Source organism: Emys orbicularis, chromosome 1, assembly GCF_028017835.1.
Source record: "Emys orbicularis isolate rEmyOrb1 chromosome 1, rEmyOrb1.hap1, whole genome shotgun sequence".
Taxonomy (NCBI): Eukaryota; Metazoa; Chordata; order Testudines; family Emydidae; genus Emys; species Emys orbicularis.
Genome location: NC_088683.1, coordinates 16,792,214 through 16,812,459, shown reverse-complemented (window position 1 = coordinate 16,812,459; position 20,246 = coordinate 16,792,214). Strand labels below are relative to the sequence as shown.

The 20,246-nt window shown below is 41.8% G+C and overlaps 1 protein-coding gene across 1 annotated transcript in view; it reads left to right on the top strand.

The window, feature by feature from the left end:
* Window positions 1-1,833: 1,833 nt before the first annotated feature.
* Window positions 1,834-20,246, top strand: part of USP6NL (USP6 N-terminal like) — a 179,493-nt gene continuing 161,080 nt past the window's right edge. Inside the window, exon 1 of the mRNA XM_065417211.1 lies at window positions 1,834-1,906. Within this exon, the coding sequence (XP_065273283.1) occupies window positions 1,834-1,906 (73 nt within the window). The remainder of the gene's footprint in view (window positions 1,907-20,246) is intronic.

Here is a 20,246-nt window from a genome sequence, read left to right as displayed (position 1 = left end):
TCTTAGTAATTAGTCTAGAGTTGTATTTTTGCTCCCTGTTGGAATTATCATTTTCATTTCCAGCCTTACTATCCTATGTCCAACTGTACAGACATCTCAGGGATAGAGAAATTACAACAAAGTTTTAAAATCCTTTAAATAGAACGAAAATGGCTTTTCTCTACACAGTAAAGTCATTATTCTAAAGCCTGAAATCTTAGGGGATGTGCCAAGGTTAGAAAGGGGGATTCCTGTTCTTCTAACAGCATAAAGCACTTTTTTCTAACAGGAATATATTGCACAGTAGTGGTTTCTAAACTTCCTATTGATCCAGCACTTGATTATTCATGGTGTGAGGGGAAGAAAGTATTTTGTTGACAAGCTGTCTGACTGAAATTCTTGTTTTTGCTTTGTTTAAACCAGGTCTGATGGCTGTTTGGAATGCTGTAACTTATGGTGAGGATGGATTAATGGGCAGAATGCAGATGAGTTTAACATGATAAATGTAGTTTCTCATGCATTTGTGTGTGTGTGCACGCGCGCGAGAGAGAGACATACACAGAAATGTACCAGCATAGTTAAAATCATAGATGTTTTCACTGTGCAGCTGGAAAGTGAAAAGAGCTGACCTACCTCCCCCTCCAAAACTTGAGCCATGCAGTGTGTTCAGGAACAAAAGGTCTAAAGGCCAGAGCATTGGTCTTGCTGCGCCTTGGTTGTGGCCTGTGGTTTGTTTTAATGTTATGGTTTTCCTGGAATATGTAGTTGGCTTCCTAAACTGTTCTCTTTGTGTAGTCCAGGCCACATGATTCTTCGTAGGATTCAGTTTTTAAAAACGTTCACATAGAAAGAGCTGACTATCAATCATTTAACGTGCCTTTTATAAAAATGATTTTTCCCTTCACCTTTTGTTAGCTTTGTGGATTACTTTGACAGAAAAGATTTCTGAATGATCAGTGTACATTTTGCAAAACAGTATTAAAAATTAATTGGGCATTTGTTGCAATTCAGCTGTTAAAATTACCTGACAGAAGCAATGATAATACTTCAGTTGAAACTCTGTTCTCTGTGCCTCTGGTGGTGAAAGAAAAGAATGTTTGAAATACGCCTAGGATTTCTAGTGTGCAGTGTAATGTATAAGAATTCTAGTGATATTGTATAATAATGTCAGAGAGGGGTGTGTGTGTGTGTGTGTGTGTGTGTGTGAAGGGGGGTAGGGAAAGGAACCAAAGGGGTCTTTTTAGCAGGTGCTTGAGAATGTGCTTGATGGTTTTGGCATTGCTGGGAACCTGGAGTTTAGTAAACTAGATTTTTAGTTTCATTAGTAGATCTGACACATATTTCATTTTTCTTCATTACAATATTTTCAGATTTCTTTGAACCAAGAGTTTTCTTTAAATGATTTTCATAAAAAAATCATGCATTGAAATATGCTTTTTTGGATGGTGTGCCTGAGGGATTATGTTGCATCTGTCAACTTTGATTTCAAGGAATTTTAGCTTTCCCCCCCCCTTCAGTTAGTTTTTTGGAGAACTAAAAAGTTTTTCTTTAAACTTTATTTATTTAAAAGGTTCATGCTTACTTTAATATGTAACTAATTTAAAACGCCTTATGCTAATACAATCGGCGGTCCTTGAGGGACTGATTTTGTCTCCATATGCAGAAGCCACTTTAAATCCCTCTCCTCAGACTGTATAGTTGTCATGCAGAAATTTTTTTTCTGAAAGGTAACAGAATTGCTCCTGCATCAGTTTTATTTGAGCTCATTGAAGACAGACATGTAATGATCTGTAGTGATGAAACCTGTTGGAAATCTAGAGAAGCAGCTGGTGTCTTTGATCTTGCTAACTAGCAATGATTCAAGTGTTACAGATTGTGAAGGAGCTAGTGTCGCCAGCAAGACGTAGAACAGATGCTGTGAAGAAAGGTAGGAGCAGCATTGAAATATTAATTCTTAACCCTTTAAGCAATTTATCAATTAGGATTATCTCCCAGGTTTGTTCTGGTATAATTATTTGAAATGTATACCCAACCCTTACTATAAGGTTGTATATTGTTGCACTCTGACATTCATCTATTGTAGTTGGCTTTGAACTACATTAAACTCGTTATAATTATTTGCAACTGGAGCTGTTCTAAAAAGAATCCTAATCAGATTTATTGTGCTAAAGATGGAGTTTCAGTATTTGCAACTACTACTTTTTCATAAGGACTATTTCCTTCTCTTTCTGTACTAGAAATATTTGCCTTGTGCACATAATCTGAGCCTGTGAAAAGTCCTGTGTAATCTGATCAGAATAGCTTTTTTGAATTTAAGTATTTTAAATTGGAGTAAGACTAAAAAAAGACTTAATCAATACTGATTGAAATGAGAGACTGAAAGTCCAATAATAACCCATTTTAAACCCCTAAACAGCAACACAAATATGGAATATTTCTAACTTTAAAATCCTAAATGGCTGTTGAAAACAAATGTTGCCAAACATTACTTGAAACATTTTGTCACTGTTTAACAAAACAATTAATATCAATTAATTTTAATCTGTTCAGTGTATCAAATATTTGCTGCTTTTCTTGGTTAAAGTGATAGAATTCTTTGCAGAAAGTGGCACATTTCACCTGATTAGAAACTTGTTAAAATGCTGGAGTTTTTTTATTAAATTGCCCATTTTTAGTTTTAATTTGTTTACTTAAATCTTTTTTTAGAAGAATGTTTGATGACAAATGTGTTGTTTGAAAGGACCCTTAACAATGAAAACTGGGTTTTAAAAAAAATCTTAGAAATTCACTTCCTGAGACTACTGCAGTATTTTTCGTACTGTGTGTAATTTACCTTAAGGCGTTCACTATGTAAACATCTGTTTGATTTGTCTGCCTGTTTTGTGTGCATCCCTCTCAAGTAGGCTCTGAGAGGCCAATGACCTGATTCTAAATCACTCATACCACCAGTATTAATCCAAAGTAACTCCAGAGAAATCAGTGGAACTACATCATTGTAAAACCTATGAGAGCGCAGAATTGGGCCACCCATTACCCAGAGAGAGCAGGTACTGAATAAAACTGAACTTCCTAAAATTATTTGCATATCTTATTTGATTTTGTGGCAATTTGGCTCATTCATTCTGATCAATGAAATTATACAATAGTTTCTTGGATGGACTCTTCAGTCAGTTTGATTTATCTTTTTATGTATGTCTAATTTATAATTAAAAAAATGATTGAGGAGAGGAGCGCCTAGTCTCCCTTTTGATCTCTGTGGTTAGCTTCCATTGATGACAGTGGAATTTATATACATGCATTGATGGGAAAATAGACTGGATTGTTTGATATGAGCATAGCTAGTTGATCAAGCAATTCATGGAGTAGTGTTTGATTTTACAGAAGTAGTGGACTAACTGGGCTTAATCCCACCCAGAAGCTCCCCCCTCCCAAAAAAACACTTGACTATAAATTTTCACTTTGCATTGAAATCAAGATTTGTTTTGGACTATGTCTGGAAAAAGCTGAGGGAATGCAAATTAACTTTCATAGTTTTATGGTTTTGTTTTTCTAGCTCTCTCTTGTTAAATGGCTGTGAATCTATTCTTCCTACTTCTTGGTCATTACATAGCCAAAGCTCACAGGCTGCTAGTAACCAACTAGGTTCTAGTTGTTACTTTTTAACTGTATTACCTATTTGTATAACACTATTTAAGGCTATTAAGTTTCTAATATTTGAATATTTAAAATATTTGAAGAAATCATCAAAAATGGGAAAATGCTAAGAGCTGGATACACAGCAGTGTGAATAAATATTCAGTTTTATATCACTTGAAGCTGTAATTGAATTCAACCTTGGACAGTTTGTGTATGTGAAGGACTATATTCTATAGAATGAGTCATTCTTGTTAGTGTTTTCAGTAAATGGAAAAATAAATTTTGTAAAGGAAGAGTTGCTAGGAAGCCCAGTGTATTAGAATGTGTGGTGGATTTAGTGAGGCATGATAGATATGCGAAGCTTGTATAGATGTGTTTTCAAATCACTGTTAAGTGGCAAAGGTCAGTGTGGTTCACAAGTACTCTTCTCCCATAAATAAAAAGTGCTAGTTTGTTATGAGCAAAATGATTTGTTACAAAAAAATCTTACAATTGTTTTGTTTTATTTAAGATCACATTTCTCAAAATCTGAGACTAAATCCTGACAAAACTCTGCTAGTCCCATATCTGACACTAAGGGCAGGTCTACACTATGGGGTTAAGTTGCCCTAAGTTACGCAACTCCAGCTACATGAGTAACGTAGCTGGAGTCGACGTAGCGTAGGTCAACTTATTGCAGTGACTACACTGTGCTGAGTTGACGGGAGAAACTCTCTGAGAGAACTGATGTTCAAAATGACAGAGTGGTCTTTGCCAGGTGAGGGCACTGCAGATGTCAGGTGAAAATATGTATCATTTAAATATGCTTTAATTCAGGCACAGTGAGGGTGGAGGTGTTATAAAAATGGTATAATACATGTATTAATGAATTCACATATTGTATATAGTTCTTTTTAAAAGTTTATTACTTTCCCATTGAAATGTACAAGCCAATGACCTACAAATCAGTATTTTTAAAACTAACACTCTCTCTTCCTCTCCCCCCCCCCCCCCCATTTATTTCCAGGCTGAGATCTGGAATGGCAAATGTTAGCCAGGAGCACATTTTTACAGCCATAGCTTCTAGACTTGAAAACAGGAGTTTATAGTAAAGCAAATAGCAGATCTGTGTATTATTTCCTGGAGGACTCCAGAAAGCTTGCTAAAAGAAAACTTTTATCACCCATACTTAGAATTTCATTGGTTGCACTGTGGATTTAACAGGCTAGTTGAACAATTTGCCAAAGCAGTCCATTCTAACTGCACGTCACAAAGAGTCTTGAGCTTGTTTTCAGCCTAAGGTGACCAAGGCAACCAATCATGGATTTAGTTTAGTAGATCTCATGATAATGTGATTGAAGAAATGGACTAACCAATATAGCTCCAAATCCAGAAAACACTTAGACATATGAGTAAAAATATTTGCATACATAATTTTTTGCAGGGCAGGAACCATAGCTGTGTTTTGTATTTAATATTAGCTATTGCTGAATAATAGTTATTCATTGTCCATTTAGCTAGTCGTCAAAACAGTATGTACAGTGGATTGTCAAAAAATGTAGTGCTGATAAACAAAATGACCGATAATGACCAATAATTTTCATTTGTTTTATACATTTAAAAAAAAATTCGATATTTGATTTTTGGGCTGCTGTCAGATTAAATCCAAGCCAAACTAGGTATTGTAAAAAAACAAACATCACATAATAGAAGTGTTTTCATGACACTCAGAAATTCTAGCAGAAAGGTTATTTAACCATTCCTTTTGCATTACTGCCATCCCCAAACCCTTATGCTAATGGAAGGCCAATTAATATTCTCAGTATCTGGATGGGACAATACAAGTGAAAGTCTAGTTAATTTTCACTGTTCAAACTCCGAGACATATGAAATGTAATGATATTTGTTAAAACTTTCAGTTTTAAAAATCTTAGGGCTTTTTCTTACCTCTATTACAGAAATCTTTAAAAAATTGTAATTATTGAAGGGCTGATCTGAAGCCATAGAAGTTAATATGGTTTCATTGATTTTAATGGGCTCTTGGTTAGTGCTTTTAAGATCAGAGACACCGTAGACAAAAATCTCTCAAGAATTATTCTAATTCAAAGCTAGACATTCCTCAACAATTAAATCGCCATCCTAAAAGGTGTGTGGTGCTTAATTCTATCAGTGATTCCAGCTATGGAGAGTGAGTCTGGCCCCTGGCATTTACCTGTTCTCAAAATATATTCACTATTGGTTTAGGCCTTCTGAAATTGATTTCTGGATTTTCTTCGCATGGTTTTATTGACATTCTTGCAGGACTCATTTTCTTGGCGGCTGCAGCTTCAAATGCTTTGGTATTAAAACTTTGTTTGATTGGGGCAGAACTTACTTAGAACTTAGAGGATGTGATGAGCAGCCTGCATGGCTTAGGCTTAGAAGCACTGGCATAGATACAGCCATTTAGGAGGTCTGTGTTGTTACAATATCTATTGTTGTATACCTGTTGTATAAGAATACCTAGTGTTGATAAGCATACACTTATTTTCCCCAGAATTTAGTAGTTTATTTGTCTGGGTGTAATGAACAGGTGCTGTTAGATAAGAATCTTTTGTTTGGCTGGTATGTTCATGAATGTATCTTTCACTCCTGGAGTTAGGGGTTCAAGTTTTATGTCAAAATAAAAAAAAAATCATCTTAGCTCTTTTGTTCCTTATCACAGAACAGCCATACAAAATTGTACATTGGCAGATATATCATCTTAGCATTAGAATAGCAAGGATATTGGGATGAAACACTGAAATACTTTGGTAGATTAGAAATCCCAGGTAATTAAAACCTTGACTCTTAGAATTACAAAGGCGCTTAACATACCAAGGTAATAGATGCCTTAATACCTAAGAGAAAATTGTTTCTGCCTTCTAGTAGATTATAGTGGGGAACAATAGATTCGGTCACTGTCCATTTAGCAGCATTGGATCATAACTTCAGGATAATGCTCTTTAGATCAAAATCTTCTGTGTATCAGTAGGCAGAGGACTATACCAAAGGCAATGAATTCATGGTCATGTATGGAAAAGCTCACGAATATCTTCCATTCTAAGGTTAGGGGATTTCCAAAAGCTTGCACCTAGAACAATGGGATATCTGTTGGGCAGAATAACCTGTTTTGATTTGTCAGTAATATAGGTGATAAATTCAGGCAGTAGCTTCAAAAGTTATGCACAAATAGTATAGGGCCTGGGCAGTGATGAGCTGCCAGAATGTTGTTAACTGGTTCCCTGGCGGCACTTCGGCGGCGGGTCCTTCACTCGCTCCGGGTTTTCAGCGGCGGGTCCTTCAGTGGTGCCGAAGACCTGGAGCGAGTGAACGACCTGCCGCCGGAGTGCCACCGCCGACCCGGTAGGGAACCAGTTATTAAGCAGCGAGACCCCCCAACCCTAACTGCCCCCCAGGGCCCTACCCCCTACCCAACTCACCCCGCTCCCTATCCCCTGACTGCCCCGACCCCATCCACCACCACCCCAACAGACCCCCGGAACTCCCATGCCTACCCAATCCCCCCCGTTCCTCGTCCCCTGACTGCCCCCCCCAGAACCTCCGCCCCCTCCAACCTGCCCCTTATCCAACCCCTCCTCCCAGCCCCGGCCCCCTTACCATGCTGTTCATGGCAGCGTGTATGGATACCGCGCGGCCCGCTGGAGCTCACAGCTCACCCCCTTACCATGCCGCTCAAAGTGGCAGGAGCTGCCGAGCTGCCCAGGAGCGGTCCAGAGCGCTGGCGCCGGGCTCTGTGAGAGAGGGGGGAAGGTGGGGGAGGGGCCGGGGGAGCCTCCCCAGCTGGGAGCTCAGGCGGGCCGGACAGGACAGTCCCGCGGGCCGGAGTTTGCCCACCCCTTTAACAACCGGTTCTAAACCGGCTTCTCAATTTAACAACCGGTTCGCGTGAACCGGTGCGAACCAGCTCCAGCTCACCACTGGGCCTGGGCTGTGCTTTTCGGTGTTAGCCTTGGTGATCAGTGAGGGAGGAAACTGACAGCATTTTTTGGTTTATCTTCTTTTGGAGGCTATAGAATGGCTTGATTTTTGTTTTTCTCTTGTCTGTAAAATGCCACGGGCACATGCTGTAGGAGTTCTCTTGTTACTTTGGGTGATGGTACAGCAAAGTATCATCAAACATAGTCCTTCATGGCAACTAGAAAAACAGCAGAAACTCGTCTTCACAGCATTTTGATCTCTCTATTCAACCTAGCCTCTTTGATACAAAAGCTGCTGAGGGTTTTGCCTTTAACAGGGATTTCAGGGTTAACTCTTTCCCTTCATAGAAGGAAATCCCTTCATAGTTAAAGTGGAAGAAACTCTTAAGATAGGCTTTTGCAGAAATGGGCTATTTAAAAAATGCCTTGATATTACTCTTGCTTTTTTTACTGCTGCTTTTCTTGAGAAAATGTCACTTTCCTCCTTTCCCTCCACTTCTCAGACATTTTTTTTTGTCTTCGATTTTTATGCTATCTTATATTTGGATGAGACCTTAAAACCAGAGGTTCAGTCTGCTCTGCACTGATAATGATTTCATGACACTGTTAAGATAGGGATTTTCTCTATTGCCTTAAACAAATTTCCCCCCCTTTTCCCAAGGAACTTTATGCAAGAAGTGGCTGCCTGTCTATACTACAGATTGAATCATGTTGTAATTGGGTCCCCTGATATGGTTGTACTTGTACTGCATATGTGCCATTAGCCTAATATGTAGTTCAAGATTTTGTGGGGAGTTTCACCCCAGACTGATATATCACACAGATAATTAAACAATATGCTTATTAGAGAACAAATGACTTATAATGAGTGTTCTAACTTATTAAGGGGACTTTTATCTAAAATGTTCAGTTTTACTCCAAGTAATGTTAGTTTTTGCTGCCATTCAGTATCTTTGACTTTCAATACCGCTATCTTGTACAGAATGTAAATGTGCTATTCCTACTGCATTCCTTATCCAGATAATTTATTGCCCTTTAAAAATGGATGGCTTATACATATCTTTCTTTCTCACTTGTCAGACATCAGATGAAGTGATTAGGAAAGGTTTCAATTACTGCTTAGCAATATCTAGTCATTAATGATTATTACTTTTGCATGTGTTTGTTTTTTTTATTATTAGGTATGGTGATACTATCAACAAAATGCTTAGATCCCTTAACATCCATCTTCGGCTTACCAAAATTAGTTCAGATATTTTGAGTTTGATTCAGTTTTAATGGAACTTTGGAAAAGTGAGGTAATGTGAATTTGTATGCAGTAGTGCTGGTGAACTACAGTTTACTCCTGGGGGAATTCTGCGCCAAAAAATTAAAAGTTCTGTGCACAACATTTTTACAACTGCAAAATTCTGCATATTTTATTTGTCAAAATAACACAATATAATCATGCCAGTTTCAATTATTTTGGTAATTTATTTCAAAATGCCCATGAGCAAGTATGTCTGTAAGAGTACAAACAACAAAAAAGATTGAGGAAAAACTCTTTGACAAATAGATTCCTTACTAGGCATATTAATACAGAACTTTGAGTAATAATTCATTTAAACTACAATACAGAAGCATATTTCCCACACCTCTCAGAAGCAGTGCAAAGGCTTGGGGGAGTTGGGGGTAACAAAGCTGAGGGAGAGGGAAGTAATTCCTGGGAAGGAGCCTGGGAGTGAACCTGGCAGGCTGTTGGGTGTGGGTGGGAGAAGTATGGATCCATGGGTTTTTTTTGGCAGGGGAGGAGGGATTGTTAGGGAGTTGGGGAGCCCCCATGTAGACTCTGGCTGACCCCTAGCCTCTTCCATTCAGTCAGGCACATCTGCCCCTGGCCCCATGTGTCCCTTCACTTCCCCCATCCCCACGTGGCCCTCCACCCCCATTCAGCCACCCCCTGTCCCGTGGCCCTTCACCCTCCTCTCTTATCCCCATGTGTCTCTTCACCCCTACTCAGCCATCCCACATCACCATGTGCCCCTGCACCCCCTCTCCCATTCAGCCCCTGGCTCAATGCTGTCAACCCACTAGCCCCTGTGCCCCCACCGCAGTCTGTGCCCGCCACTAGCCCCTCTGAGCTCCAGTCTGTGACCCACCAGCAGCCCTGTGTGGCCTGCCCTGTTTCCACACCCCCCCCATATCCTGTGCCTCCTCACCTAGCCCCATGGGCGGGGCACTGTGAGGAACGCAGCCATTGCCCCCTCCCTATCTGTGGCTGGCTGCTCTGGCCCGTGAGCCGGCTGCTCTCTGTTCTGGTGCCACAGCAGCCCTTGGTGGGCAAAGGGTGTGATTGAAGTGCCTCTTTGGCAGAATCTATTTTCTGCAGGGGTGGGGGGAATCTGAATTCTGCACAGTGGCACAGAATTCCCCCAGGAGTAACAGTTATTGTCTGAGAGAGGGGGTTGGTTGGTTTTATGTTGTTAGCCCCTTGGGTGTTGTCAGCCAACTTCATTACATTATAATGTACATCTAGCCAATGAAAGCAAAAAAATTCAGAGAAAAAGAAATAACTGTTTTGTGTGTGAATTTGAGGTCAATGAAAGAAAGCAGATAAACTGGCTTGAGATAGTCATAGCACATGAAGTTGCTCTCCGGGCTTCCTATCACAGCTTGGCACTCAAATGTGTAAAAAATGTAAATGAGTGTCTAAATACACACAAGAACTTGAGAATTTAATTTAAATCCTTGCTTCTGCAAACACAATAAAATCTTAATTTTTCTCACTGTCTCTGAGATCATCTTGTTCTCTTCCTCCCTATTTACCGGAACTCTTTTATTCTTTATTGTAATTGCTGTGATCTTTGGTAGAGAGAGAGGCATAACCTAGGCACCAGCCAACCATTTTGGGATGAAAAGTGTGGTGTGATCATATGCACTTACACTGGAGAATGTGATTTTGGTCCAGGCATTGGAGAAGAATTTTCACGGTGCTATGTGACGTAAGCAGATTGTGCAGGAGCAAACTGAACCAAATTGGTGTTTTGTGTAGCATGGATTTCTATTAGCCCTGTGTGACACACAGGCCCATTTGTGGTTTACCTCTGTGTCAGCAACTCTAGTCAGGCCTGACATATTCACTGCACCTCATACACTTGTCATGATACTTATTTAAAAGGTGACACGTAACGTATAGTTTGAAATCTAATCTCACTGGTCATTAATATTCTTGCATTACAGTGTATGTATTAAGAGTTATGGATAAGAGTCATTAATGTTACTGTGAAATGTTTGTAACAACTCTGTAGGTGAAATGATGGATACTCTCATTCTAAGTCCTGGAGATTGTGAGCAGGCAAAGGAGACAAAACAGGTTTTTTTCTATATAAAGGGGAAAGGTAATATCGTGGCAGACACCCTGCCCAGGAAAGAGGGCTCTGACCTGTCTCAGGTTAGCCAGTGGCTAACCCTTCTGCAGCGAAAGAGGGTGGAGGTGTGACCCTAAGAGCATCTCAGTGCCAGAGGGCAAGGGGCTCTCTGGTATCAAATAATGAGTTTCAGCTGGCCTGACTAATTCAGTGTACCCCAACTCACTGGAGTTATAATCTGTATCTAAAAGGTGTGCTGTAATGTCATTGGAAAGCTATTATCTCACGAATCATTAATATTCTTGCATGATATATGTACAGGGTACATTGGGTTATGGATATATGCTGGAATTAGGACTAAAGTGTGTTTAAACCAGGCATGTTGGGGGAATTGGTAGACCGCTCTGTCCTAGACAAAGGAATGTGTTTGCTTCTCTGACCAGCCCCAGGGTTAGGGACAGACAGTGAAGTTTTGTTTACAAAGCTATCAAGCTATAAGTGGGGGAGGAGACAGCATGATGAAGCTTATGACACACTGGTGATATCATCCTGAAATGTATGTATTAACACTATATGAGGAATTATGAATACGCGCTGATATTATGCTTTACAGTCTGTAACCTAACAAAGGGAGAGAAAGGCTTTCCCCCTGACAGGAAGAATGGCAGCTATCTACCTGACTCCAATAAAATTAAGTAAGATGCGACCAAAACCAATGGAAGCCCCTTTTACATTCAAATCAGCAGAGGGATGAGAAGAGCAGAGGGTGGAAAGAACAGCATGAGGTCATCCTCCCTCTTGAAACAAGATAATTCAACTTTGAAAGATATAAGCAAAGACAGAATTTTTGGTATCCACTGGTAGATGGACACAAAGGAACAGAGCTCTTGCAAGCTGACAAAGTGGGTCTTTCAGCCAAGGGGGAGATGAAGTCTCTGGAAATTGAATATAGATGAAAAACCTGCTTAGGCAAAGATCTTTCACCTAGGAAGACAAGGGAAACCAGCCGCTTGTTCTTCGTGGAAGATCCTGACAGAGAGAGAGTGAGCTATGGCTGGAAAGAAGAAAGACTGATGAGATATCTACCTTGAACAAAGACTACAAGACTTAGTCACTAAAAAGTGTGTTTTGTTTTTACTTGTAACTGTCTTCATTCTATATACTTTAACTCACTAAATCCAATGTATATTTTGTTAATAAAATTGTTTTATTTTTACTATAAACCAGCTCAGTTCTGTGTTTGAAGGGAAGGGTGTATACTATTTACCACAGTAAAGTTAAGCTGTAATGTGCTTTTGTCTCTTTTAAAGGAGCAACAAACCTTATTATTTCTCTGAGTGGTCCAGGTGAGTTTTGGGAAAATCTGGGAAAGGAGTGTGTTGGGGGTTACCTTGCTGGTTGTAAACAAGGCTGGTGGAAGCCAGAGTGGGGTTGTATGGCTGTAGACAGGTGGCTGGGGTCAGAGCTGCTGAACCAGGGCTGTCTACTACACAGAGACTCCGGGTGTTACCTGTATGTTGGTATGCTGGCTATGATAGTCCCAGGTGGGGAGTTACAGCAGCAAACCATTTGAGGCACTCAGGGTTACAGGTCAGGTGGTGACACACCCCCTCACTGGTCCTGGATTGCACCCTGGATGCCATGACTGCTGCCTGTTCATGGGCATTTTAAACAGAGAACTCTGAATTCCAGCCTGATGATAGATGTGTGTGTCGTGTGTCTTTCTTTCGCTCTCTATTTAAGATTGTAAGATGTTTATATTGAGGACTCCATGTACTATATGGTGCTGAGTGCATTCTTGATTTTAAACAAATAATTGTATACATTTTTAGGATATGAGCTTTTGAGTGTCTGACATTTGTACAGCTCCTAGCATATTGTGGTACTAACAGAAATAAATACATGGAGGCCAGCAGAGTCACATCTGCCTCTCTGTCTGCATGCCCTGCACATTTACCCATGGCACTAGAACTGGAGCAGGAGTCATAATATTTCCTGCCTTTTCATATTTGATTTGTTGAAGAAACAGAAGTTCGCCTACTGTTGTGGTGCTGGCACTAGTCATTAATACTGCAGTACTTTTACCACCTCAGCTGGCTGGCTAGATCCCTACAATAGGCAAACTTTAATTTTTTTTTATATAGGCTTCTTTTCTTTATCTTTTTGTTTCTTAGAAAAGAAAATAGTTATCAAAATTGAAAATCCCTATTAAAAATCTTTCCATATCAGGTATTGAATTGACGGATTCTTTAACATAGTGAAGCTAAATAGTCTCCACATCCACCCATCTTTATCCACATCTTCTAAAATGCTGGGAGTGCTGGCTTCCAACCGAGAGCTTGTTTGGCCAAGACAGGCATCTCTTAAATAGCTTTTCCTTCACAGTCTGCCATAGCAGAGGGAACCTGTCAGTCTGTTCCAAAGACCAACCAAAAACAAGATAGTTTTAGTAAGTACCCTGATTTTTTAAGGAGATTCTTGAAAGAGAAGAGGAAAGACAATTTGTGCATGAGGAATTAGTGCCTTTTCAAATGCTTACTCAATATTTTGTCAGTTTTTTTTTTTTTTTTGAGCCTGAGGCTGTGGGTTGACTCATCATGTAGTTTCTGGTCTTTAGAGATATTGTATCTTGATGTGAATTTTGCAACATGGGTACATCTCTACTTTTGATATAAAGAAATGTCTAGGAAGGGAGTTGTAAATTTGACTGCATGTCATTGGACATTAGCCCAGTATTTTAGAATTTGTGGCAAAGCAAATTATTTTACTAACTTAATGTAGTTGTACTTTCAGATGAACATTTCATTGATACTTATATTTGGGGGATATGCTGAGAATTCTACAGCTTTTTATGATAGCAAAGATTATTTTGACACACACAGGCTTTTTCTTTTGGATCCTCAGTGTTACATTTACAATAAATTATACAATAATATCTTTCTTTTATTAGACAATTAAAAGGCCCTCTTTTCCCTAAAGATAAACTTGTAATGTTAATATGATGCATATGCTTAAAGCAGTTAGAACTGACCTAATTTTAAAATTATTGCTTTTATTGTAAGCCTTGAGCAATTTTATACTCTCATGCTTATCAAGTTTGGAATTAATATGTTAAATATGAATATTAGCCTCTAGGTTTAGCAGTTGTGAAATGTACACAGAATTTTTTATCCACTAACTGCTGTGGCGGGTGAGGCTTTGTGTTTGTTAAAATACAGTGTGTGAGAATAAAGAGTAAAAACAGAAAATAACTGGTGTGTGGAAAATAATCTGGTGGAAAAACAAATGCCATTAAGTGGATTATTTGGTGAATTAGAACCTGGTAAATCTTCAAAAGTGAGAAGGTCTCAGCCAGACAGCCACAACAACAAATGATTATATTAGTCTGTTGGCTCATAATGTCTTGGCCTCTTTCTTGAGTTCACACAGCTTCCAGGATAGTTTGTCTGTCTGGCTTTCTCCAAAGTGTCTTGTCTTTAGATGCTCTCATGTGCCTGTACCTCTTTATGGTTTATAGGCAACCTAGCATCCAGATGCCTTGAACCGAATAATAGCTTCCACTCTGCTAGACCAGAGGTTCTCAAACTGGAGGGTGGGGAAAGTGCGGAATGTATTCTGGGGGGGGGGGCGTGAGATGCTTTAGGAAAAAAACAACTTTACTGTGCACATTCAGAGCTGGGCAGCCAAAGAGTTGGCCGGGTGCCTAGCTCTGATGTCAGAGCCGCCACCAAAGCAGCGGGTGGCATGGTATAGTATCGGTGTAAACTACTACAGACACAAAGAAGGGGGGGCGGGATCAAATACCTATGAGAACCACTGTACTAGACAGTCGTTTCCACTGTTAACCAGTTATGTCATAGCAAATCTAAATACTACACTCCCAGTGGAAGATATTTCTCTTCCCAGCTGGGTACAATAGTTCCATTGTAAGAATTAGAAAACCATTATAGATCAACAAAAGTGTCTTTCAGTAAGTAGTCTCATTGGAAGCCCAAGAAATCTGCCCCTCCCAAAAATTACAAATCAGTGTTAGTAGTAAAGCCACCCAGAAAAATGTTAATTCAAATGGAATCTGAAGTTCAAACAACAGAAAACCTAATTAATGTCAGTTAATTACATTCTTGGTTGGAATGGGAAAATAAGTAAACAAATGTGCAAATCTCATGCTAATCAGAAGCTAGCAAAAAGCAGTCTCTAACTTCACCTGTTACCAGTATCCTGAGCTTCTTTGAGCCTTCATTATGGGGGAAAGTGCACAGACACCATCATAGCTGTGGTGGATGGCCTTCTGTCTATAGACAGAGAAATTTAATCCATACTTATCCTGCTAAAATTCCTTTGATACTGTTAGTCACCAGACCAAGCTGGATGAACAAAGATCTCAAACAGGTTATTAAGAGAGAGCCTACAAGGAATGGAAGATGTGATGGATCAGCAAGGAAAGCCAACCCCCTGCCCCAGCCCCGAGCCTTCTCCCACACCCTGAATCCCTCATTTCTGGCCCCACCCTAGAGCCTGCACCCCCAGCTGGAGCCCTCACCCCCCTCTCGCACCCCAACTGCCTTCTCCAGCCCCATGAAAGTGAGTGAGGGTGAGGGAGAGCGAGCGATGGATGGAGGGGGGTGTCAGAAAGTGTAGGGAAAAAGTGAGAACTGCCAAAAGCCAACCAGAGTTGGACCTTCCAAAGGAAATTAAAATCAGTAGTAAAAGGACCTATAGCCATATAAATAAAAAGAAAACAAAGATGAAATGGGACCACTAAGCACAGAGGGGAGGTGGAGATTAAACATAATCTAGATGTGGTCCGACACCTAAATGAATATTTAGCCTCAGTTTTTAATAAGGGCAATGAGGAGCATAGGGAGGGGTTTGAAGTGCGGGAGGGGGTTGGGATGTGGGTGGGGTGCGGGCTCTGGGAGGGAGTTTGGGTGTGGGAGGGGACTCTGGGCTTGGGTGCAGGAGGGAGTTCGGGGTCCCAGTGGTGCTTCCCGCAGCTCCCGGGAAGCGGCCACCAGGTCCCTGCATTCCCTAGATGTGGGGGAGTTGGGGGGCTGAGGGCTCCGGCTGGGGATGTGGGCTCTGGGGTGGGGCCAGGGATGAGGGGCTTGGGGTGCAGGAGGGGGTTGGGGTAGGTGTGGGTGCGGGCTCTAGGAGGGAGTCTGGGTGTGGGAGGGAGTTCGGGGTCCCGGCGGCGCTTACCGCGGCTCCCAGGAAGTGGCTGCCAGGTCCTTGCAGCCCTCAGGTGCATGGGCGGCCAGGGAGGCTCTGTGTACTGCCCTCATGTCCGCAGGCGCTGCCCCCGCAGCTCCCATTGGTCGTGGTTCCTGGCCAGTGGGAGCTGCAGAACCAGCCCTGGGGCGGAGGCAGCTTGTGGAACCTCTCTGGCCACCCAGGAGTCTAGGGGCTACAGGGACCTGGCGGCCAATTCCGAGAGCTGTGCGGAGCTAGGGCAGGCAGGAAGACAGCCTTAGCCCTGGGCTCCCGCTGCGCTGCTGACCGGACTTTTAACGGCCCGGTTGATGGAGCAGACCAGAGCCACTGGGGGTCCCTTTTCGACCGGATGTTCTGGTCGAAAACTGGATGCCTGGCAACCCTACTCGGGGTGTGTGTTGTACCCTATGATTGGAGAACTGCTAATATAGTACCGATTTTTAAGAAGGGGGTGGGGAGGAAGTGATCCAGGAAACTACAGGCCTATTAGTTTGACTTCAGTTGTATGCAAGGTCTTGGAATAAATTTTGAAAGAGAAAGTAAAGGACATATTGGTAAATGGTAATTGGCATACAATACAACATGGTTTTACAAAAGGTAGATCGTGCCAGATCAACCTGGTCTCCTTTTTTGAGAAGATAACTGATTTTTTTTTTTTTTTTTAGACAAAGGAAATGCAGTAGATCTAATCTACCTGGATTTCAGTAAGGCATTTGATACAGTTCCACATGGGAAATTATTAGTTAAATTGGAGACAATGGGGATTAACATGAGAATTGAAAGGTGGATGAGGAACTGGTTAAAGGGGAAACTACAATGGGTCATGCTGAAAAGTGAACTCTCAGGCTGGAGGGAGGTTACTAGTGGAGTTCCCCAGGGATCAGTCTTGGGACCTATCTTATTTAAAAAAAAATTAATGACCCTGGTACAAAAAGTGGAAGTGTGCTAATACAATTTGTGGATGACACACAAGTTGGGAGGTATTGCCAGTATGGAGGAGGACCGGAATATCATACAAGAAGCTCTGGACAACCTTGAAATCTGGAGTAATAGAAATGGAATGAAATGTAATAGTGTAAAGTCACGCATTTAGGGACTAACAACAAGAATTTTTGCTATGAACTGGGGATTCATCAGTTGGAAGTGACAGAGGAGGAGAAAGACCTGGGTGTATTGGTTGATCACACAACTGTGACTGCTAGTAGCAAATATTCCCAATGGCTGGTGACGGGACGCTAGAAGGAAAGGGCTTTGAGTTACTATAGAGAGTTCTTTCCCAGCTGTGTGTCCAGTGGGTCTTGCCAAAGTGCTCAGGATCTGACTGACTGTCATATTTGGGGTTGGGAAAGAACTTCCCCCTGGGTCAGATTGGTAAAGACCCTGGAGGCTTTTTGCCTTCCTCTGCAGCTTGGAACACTGGTCACGTGCAAGTTTAAACTAGTGTAAATTGTGGATTCTCTGTAACTTGAAGTGTTTAAATCATGATTTGAGCATTTCCGTAACTCAGCCAGAGATTGTGTCTATTACAGGAGTGGGTGGGCAAGTTTCTGTGGCCTGCAATGTGCAGGAATTCAGACTAGATGATATGATGGTCCCTGCTGGCTTTAAAGTCTGAGTCTAAATACTCCTGGCCTTACTTCCACTGGATTGCAAGTGTGGTCAGGAATACCTAGATATGGCTTGAGTTCTCTTGTTCAGATGGAACTTGTGATATGTAACTGTTCCTCCTCCACCAGTGGTCTCATCTATGGAGTTCCACAGGATTCAGATTGAGACCCATTGTGAGATACTATACCTGCTCCCTGCATCAGGTCATTCTTTTAAACACATCAGTTTTTTTGTGTGAGGATTGATGATTGTGTATTCATAGTACAGTAAAAGCTTTTTTTATCTGGCATATTGGGGGAATGGGGGGTGCCGGTAAGTGAAAAATGCTGGTTAACTAAGAGGGAGGGAGTTTGGGTGCGGGAGGGGGTGCGGGGCATGGGAGGAGGCTCGGGGCAGAGGTTGGGGCATGGGAGGGGTTTCGGGAATCCGGATCCGAGGGGTGCTCACCTCGGGCAACTCCCCGCAAGCGGTGACTTTTGTCCCTGCTGCTCCTAAGTGGAGGCGCGGCAAGTGGCTCTGCGCGCTGCCCCCGGCACGCCCCAAGCATTGGCTCCGTGGCTTCTATTGGCTGGGAACTGCGGCCAATGGGAGCTGCGGTGGCGGCGCCTGCGGGCAGATGCAGAGCTGCCTGCTGCGTTTCCGCCTAGGAGCAGCAGGGACAGGTCACTGCTTGCAGGGAGCTGCCCGAGGTGAGTGGCCTCCAGATCCCGCACCCCGAACCCCCTCCTGCACCCCCTCCCGTACCCAGCCCCACACCCTCTCCTACACTCTCTGAACCCCTTGTGGCTGTTCCTACACCTAGGATCAGTAGGGACATGTTGCTGATTCCGGGGAGCCACGCAGAGCCGGGAAGGGAGCCTGCCAGCCCCATGCCAACTGGACTATAAATCGGACTTTCTCTGAATATTAGAAATGCCGGGTTATAGAGATTTCTGGTTGGTACAGGGCCAGATAATACAGCTTTTACTGTAATAATTTATCTAAGCTCCATTGCTTCTTTCATATCCAGCATAGACAAAGGTTCTCCACTCTATGGACTAATAGTCTGTAAAACTTCACTAAAACAAAGATGTATTTGCACTAAAGGTGAGGGAGATGGGAAGTGAAATCCTTTCGTTACCTTTTGTGTACATTCTTAGATGAAATCAGTGCTTAATAGATATTATGCAGTAATTCACTGGTTCTCAGACTTTTGTACTGGTCACCCCTTTCACATAGCAAGCCTCTGAGTGCGACCTCCCCCTCCCCCCATAAATTAAAAACACGTTTTTATATATTTAACACCATTATAAATGCTGGAGGCAAAGCAGGGTTTGGGGTGGAGGCTGACAGCTCGCGACCCCCCCATGTAATAACCTCAGAACCCTTGAGGGGTCCCGACCCCCAGTTTGACGACCCCTGGTCTACATGTATTTACTCAAATTACCTGGGGGGGATGGTGGTTGTTTTTAAATGGCTTTATTGAAAGCCAGTGTAAAATAGCATAAGAGCAAGATCGAGTTGTTTAAAATACTTTGTACAATTTTTAAAATTGTTATTAAATGCTCTTGTTCCTAAATGTGTGCGCCCCCCCCCCCCCAATAGCCTCTTGCCATACTTACTTCTTTTAAGCTGTAGCTGTGTCTTCCTCTCTATCTCCAGCTGCAAGGTTATTTTCTACATATTTTAAGGAGCTGGTGCTCAGGTATTATAGTGGTGGATGGCAGTATAAAACCCAGACAGGCAGTGTAAAACCAATGTAAGAAAAATATTAGCTAGGTCAGTGAAATTTTCTGTGGTGTTAGGAAAATTTCTCAGTTCCATGGAAATGATACTAATCTTCTTTGTAAAGTGCTTCAAGATCTGCTATGTAAGAACTAGGCATTATTATTATTTTCTGGTATCCACTCTGAAATCTTATAATAGTTTTGATAAGGCTGTCCTACAGTTACTCTTCAAGTAGGCCTCTGCTTACCTGCTTCCCAGCACCTGGGCAAACACTTGTTAGTCATTGAGTGGAATCTGTATGGACAATCACTCGAGGTAAGAATGCTTACTTACCTAACAGTCAATGTGGTACTTGGAGATGGGTTATCCACACAGATTCCATAACCTGCCCTCCTTTCCTGCTGATCAGAGTCTTGCTTCTTTGGGATTCTTATTGACAAAGGAACTGCGTGTGGGTTGCATCCACCCCACTCTTTTTGCCTTTGGCTTTGGGGAGCACCAAGGTACTCTGGAGCTGGCAGGCCTCCCATGGATTCTGCTGTTCAAAAGAATCTGATCTCATGTGCATGTACCCCTAGAGTGGAATCTGTAACTTCAAAAGGGGAACTAATAAAAAATGGGGAAACTAGTTAAATGAAAGGGTGAAAACCTGTAAACTACATAAAGACTATTTAAAAACACCATAATAGTCTCAAACTAAATGTGTATACCTCAAGTAAAAAACAGTGAGGACCAAAAGGAAAAAAAAATTCCACCATGGCTAAACAGCAGAGTAAAAGATGTGGTTAGCAGCAAAAGGGCATCCTTTAAAAATTGTTTT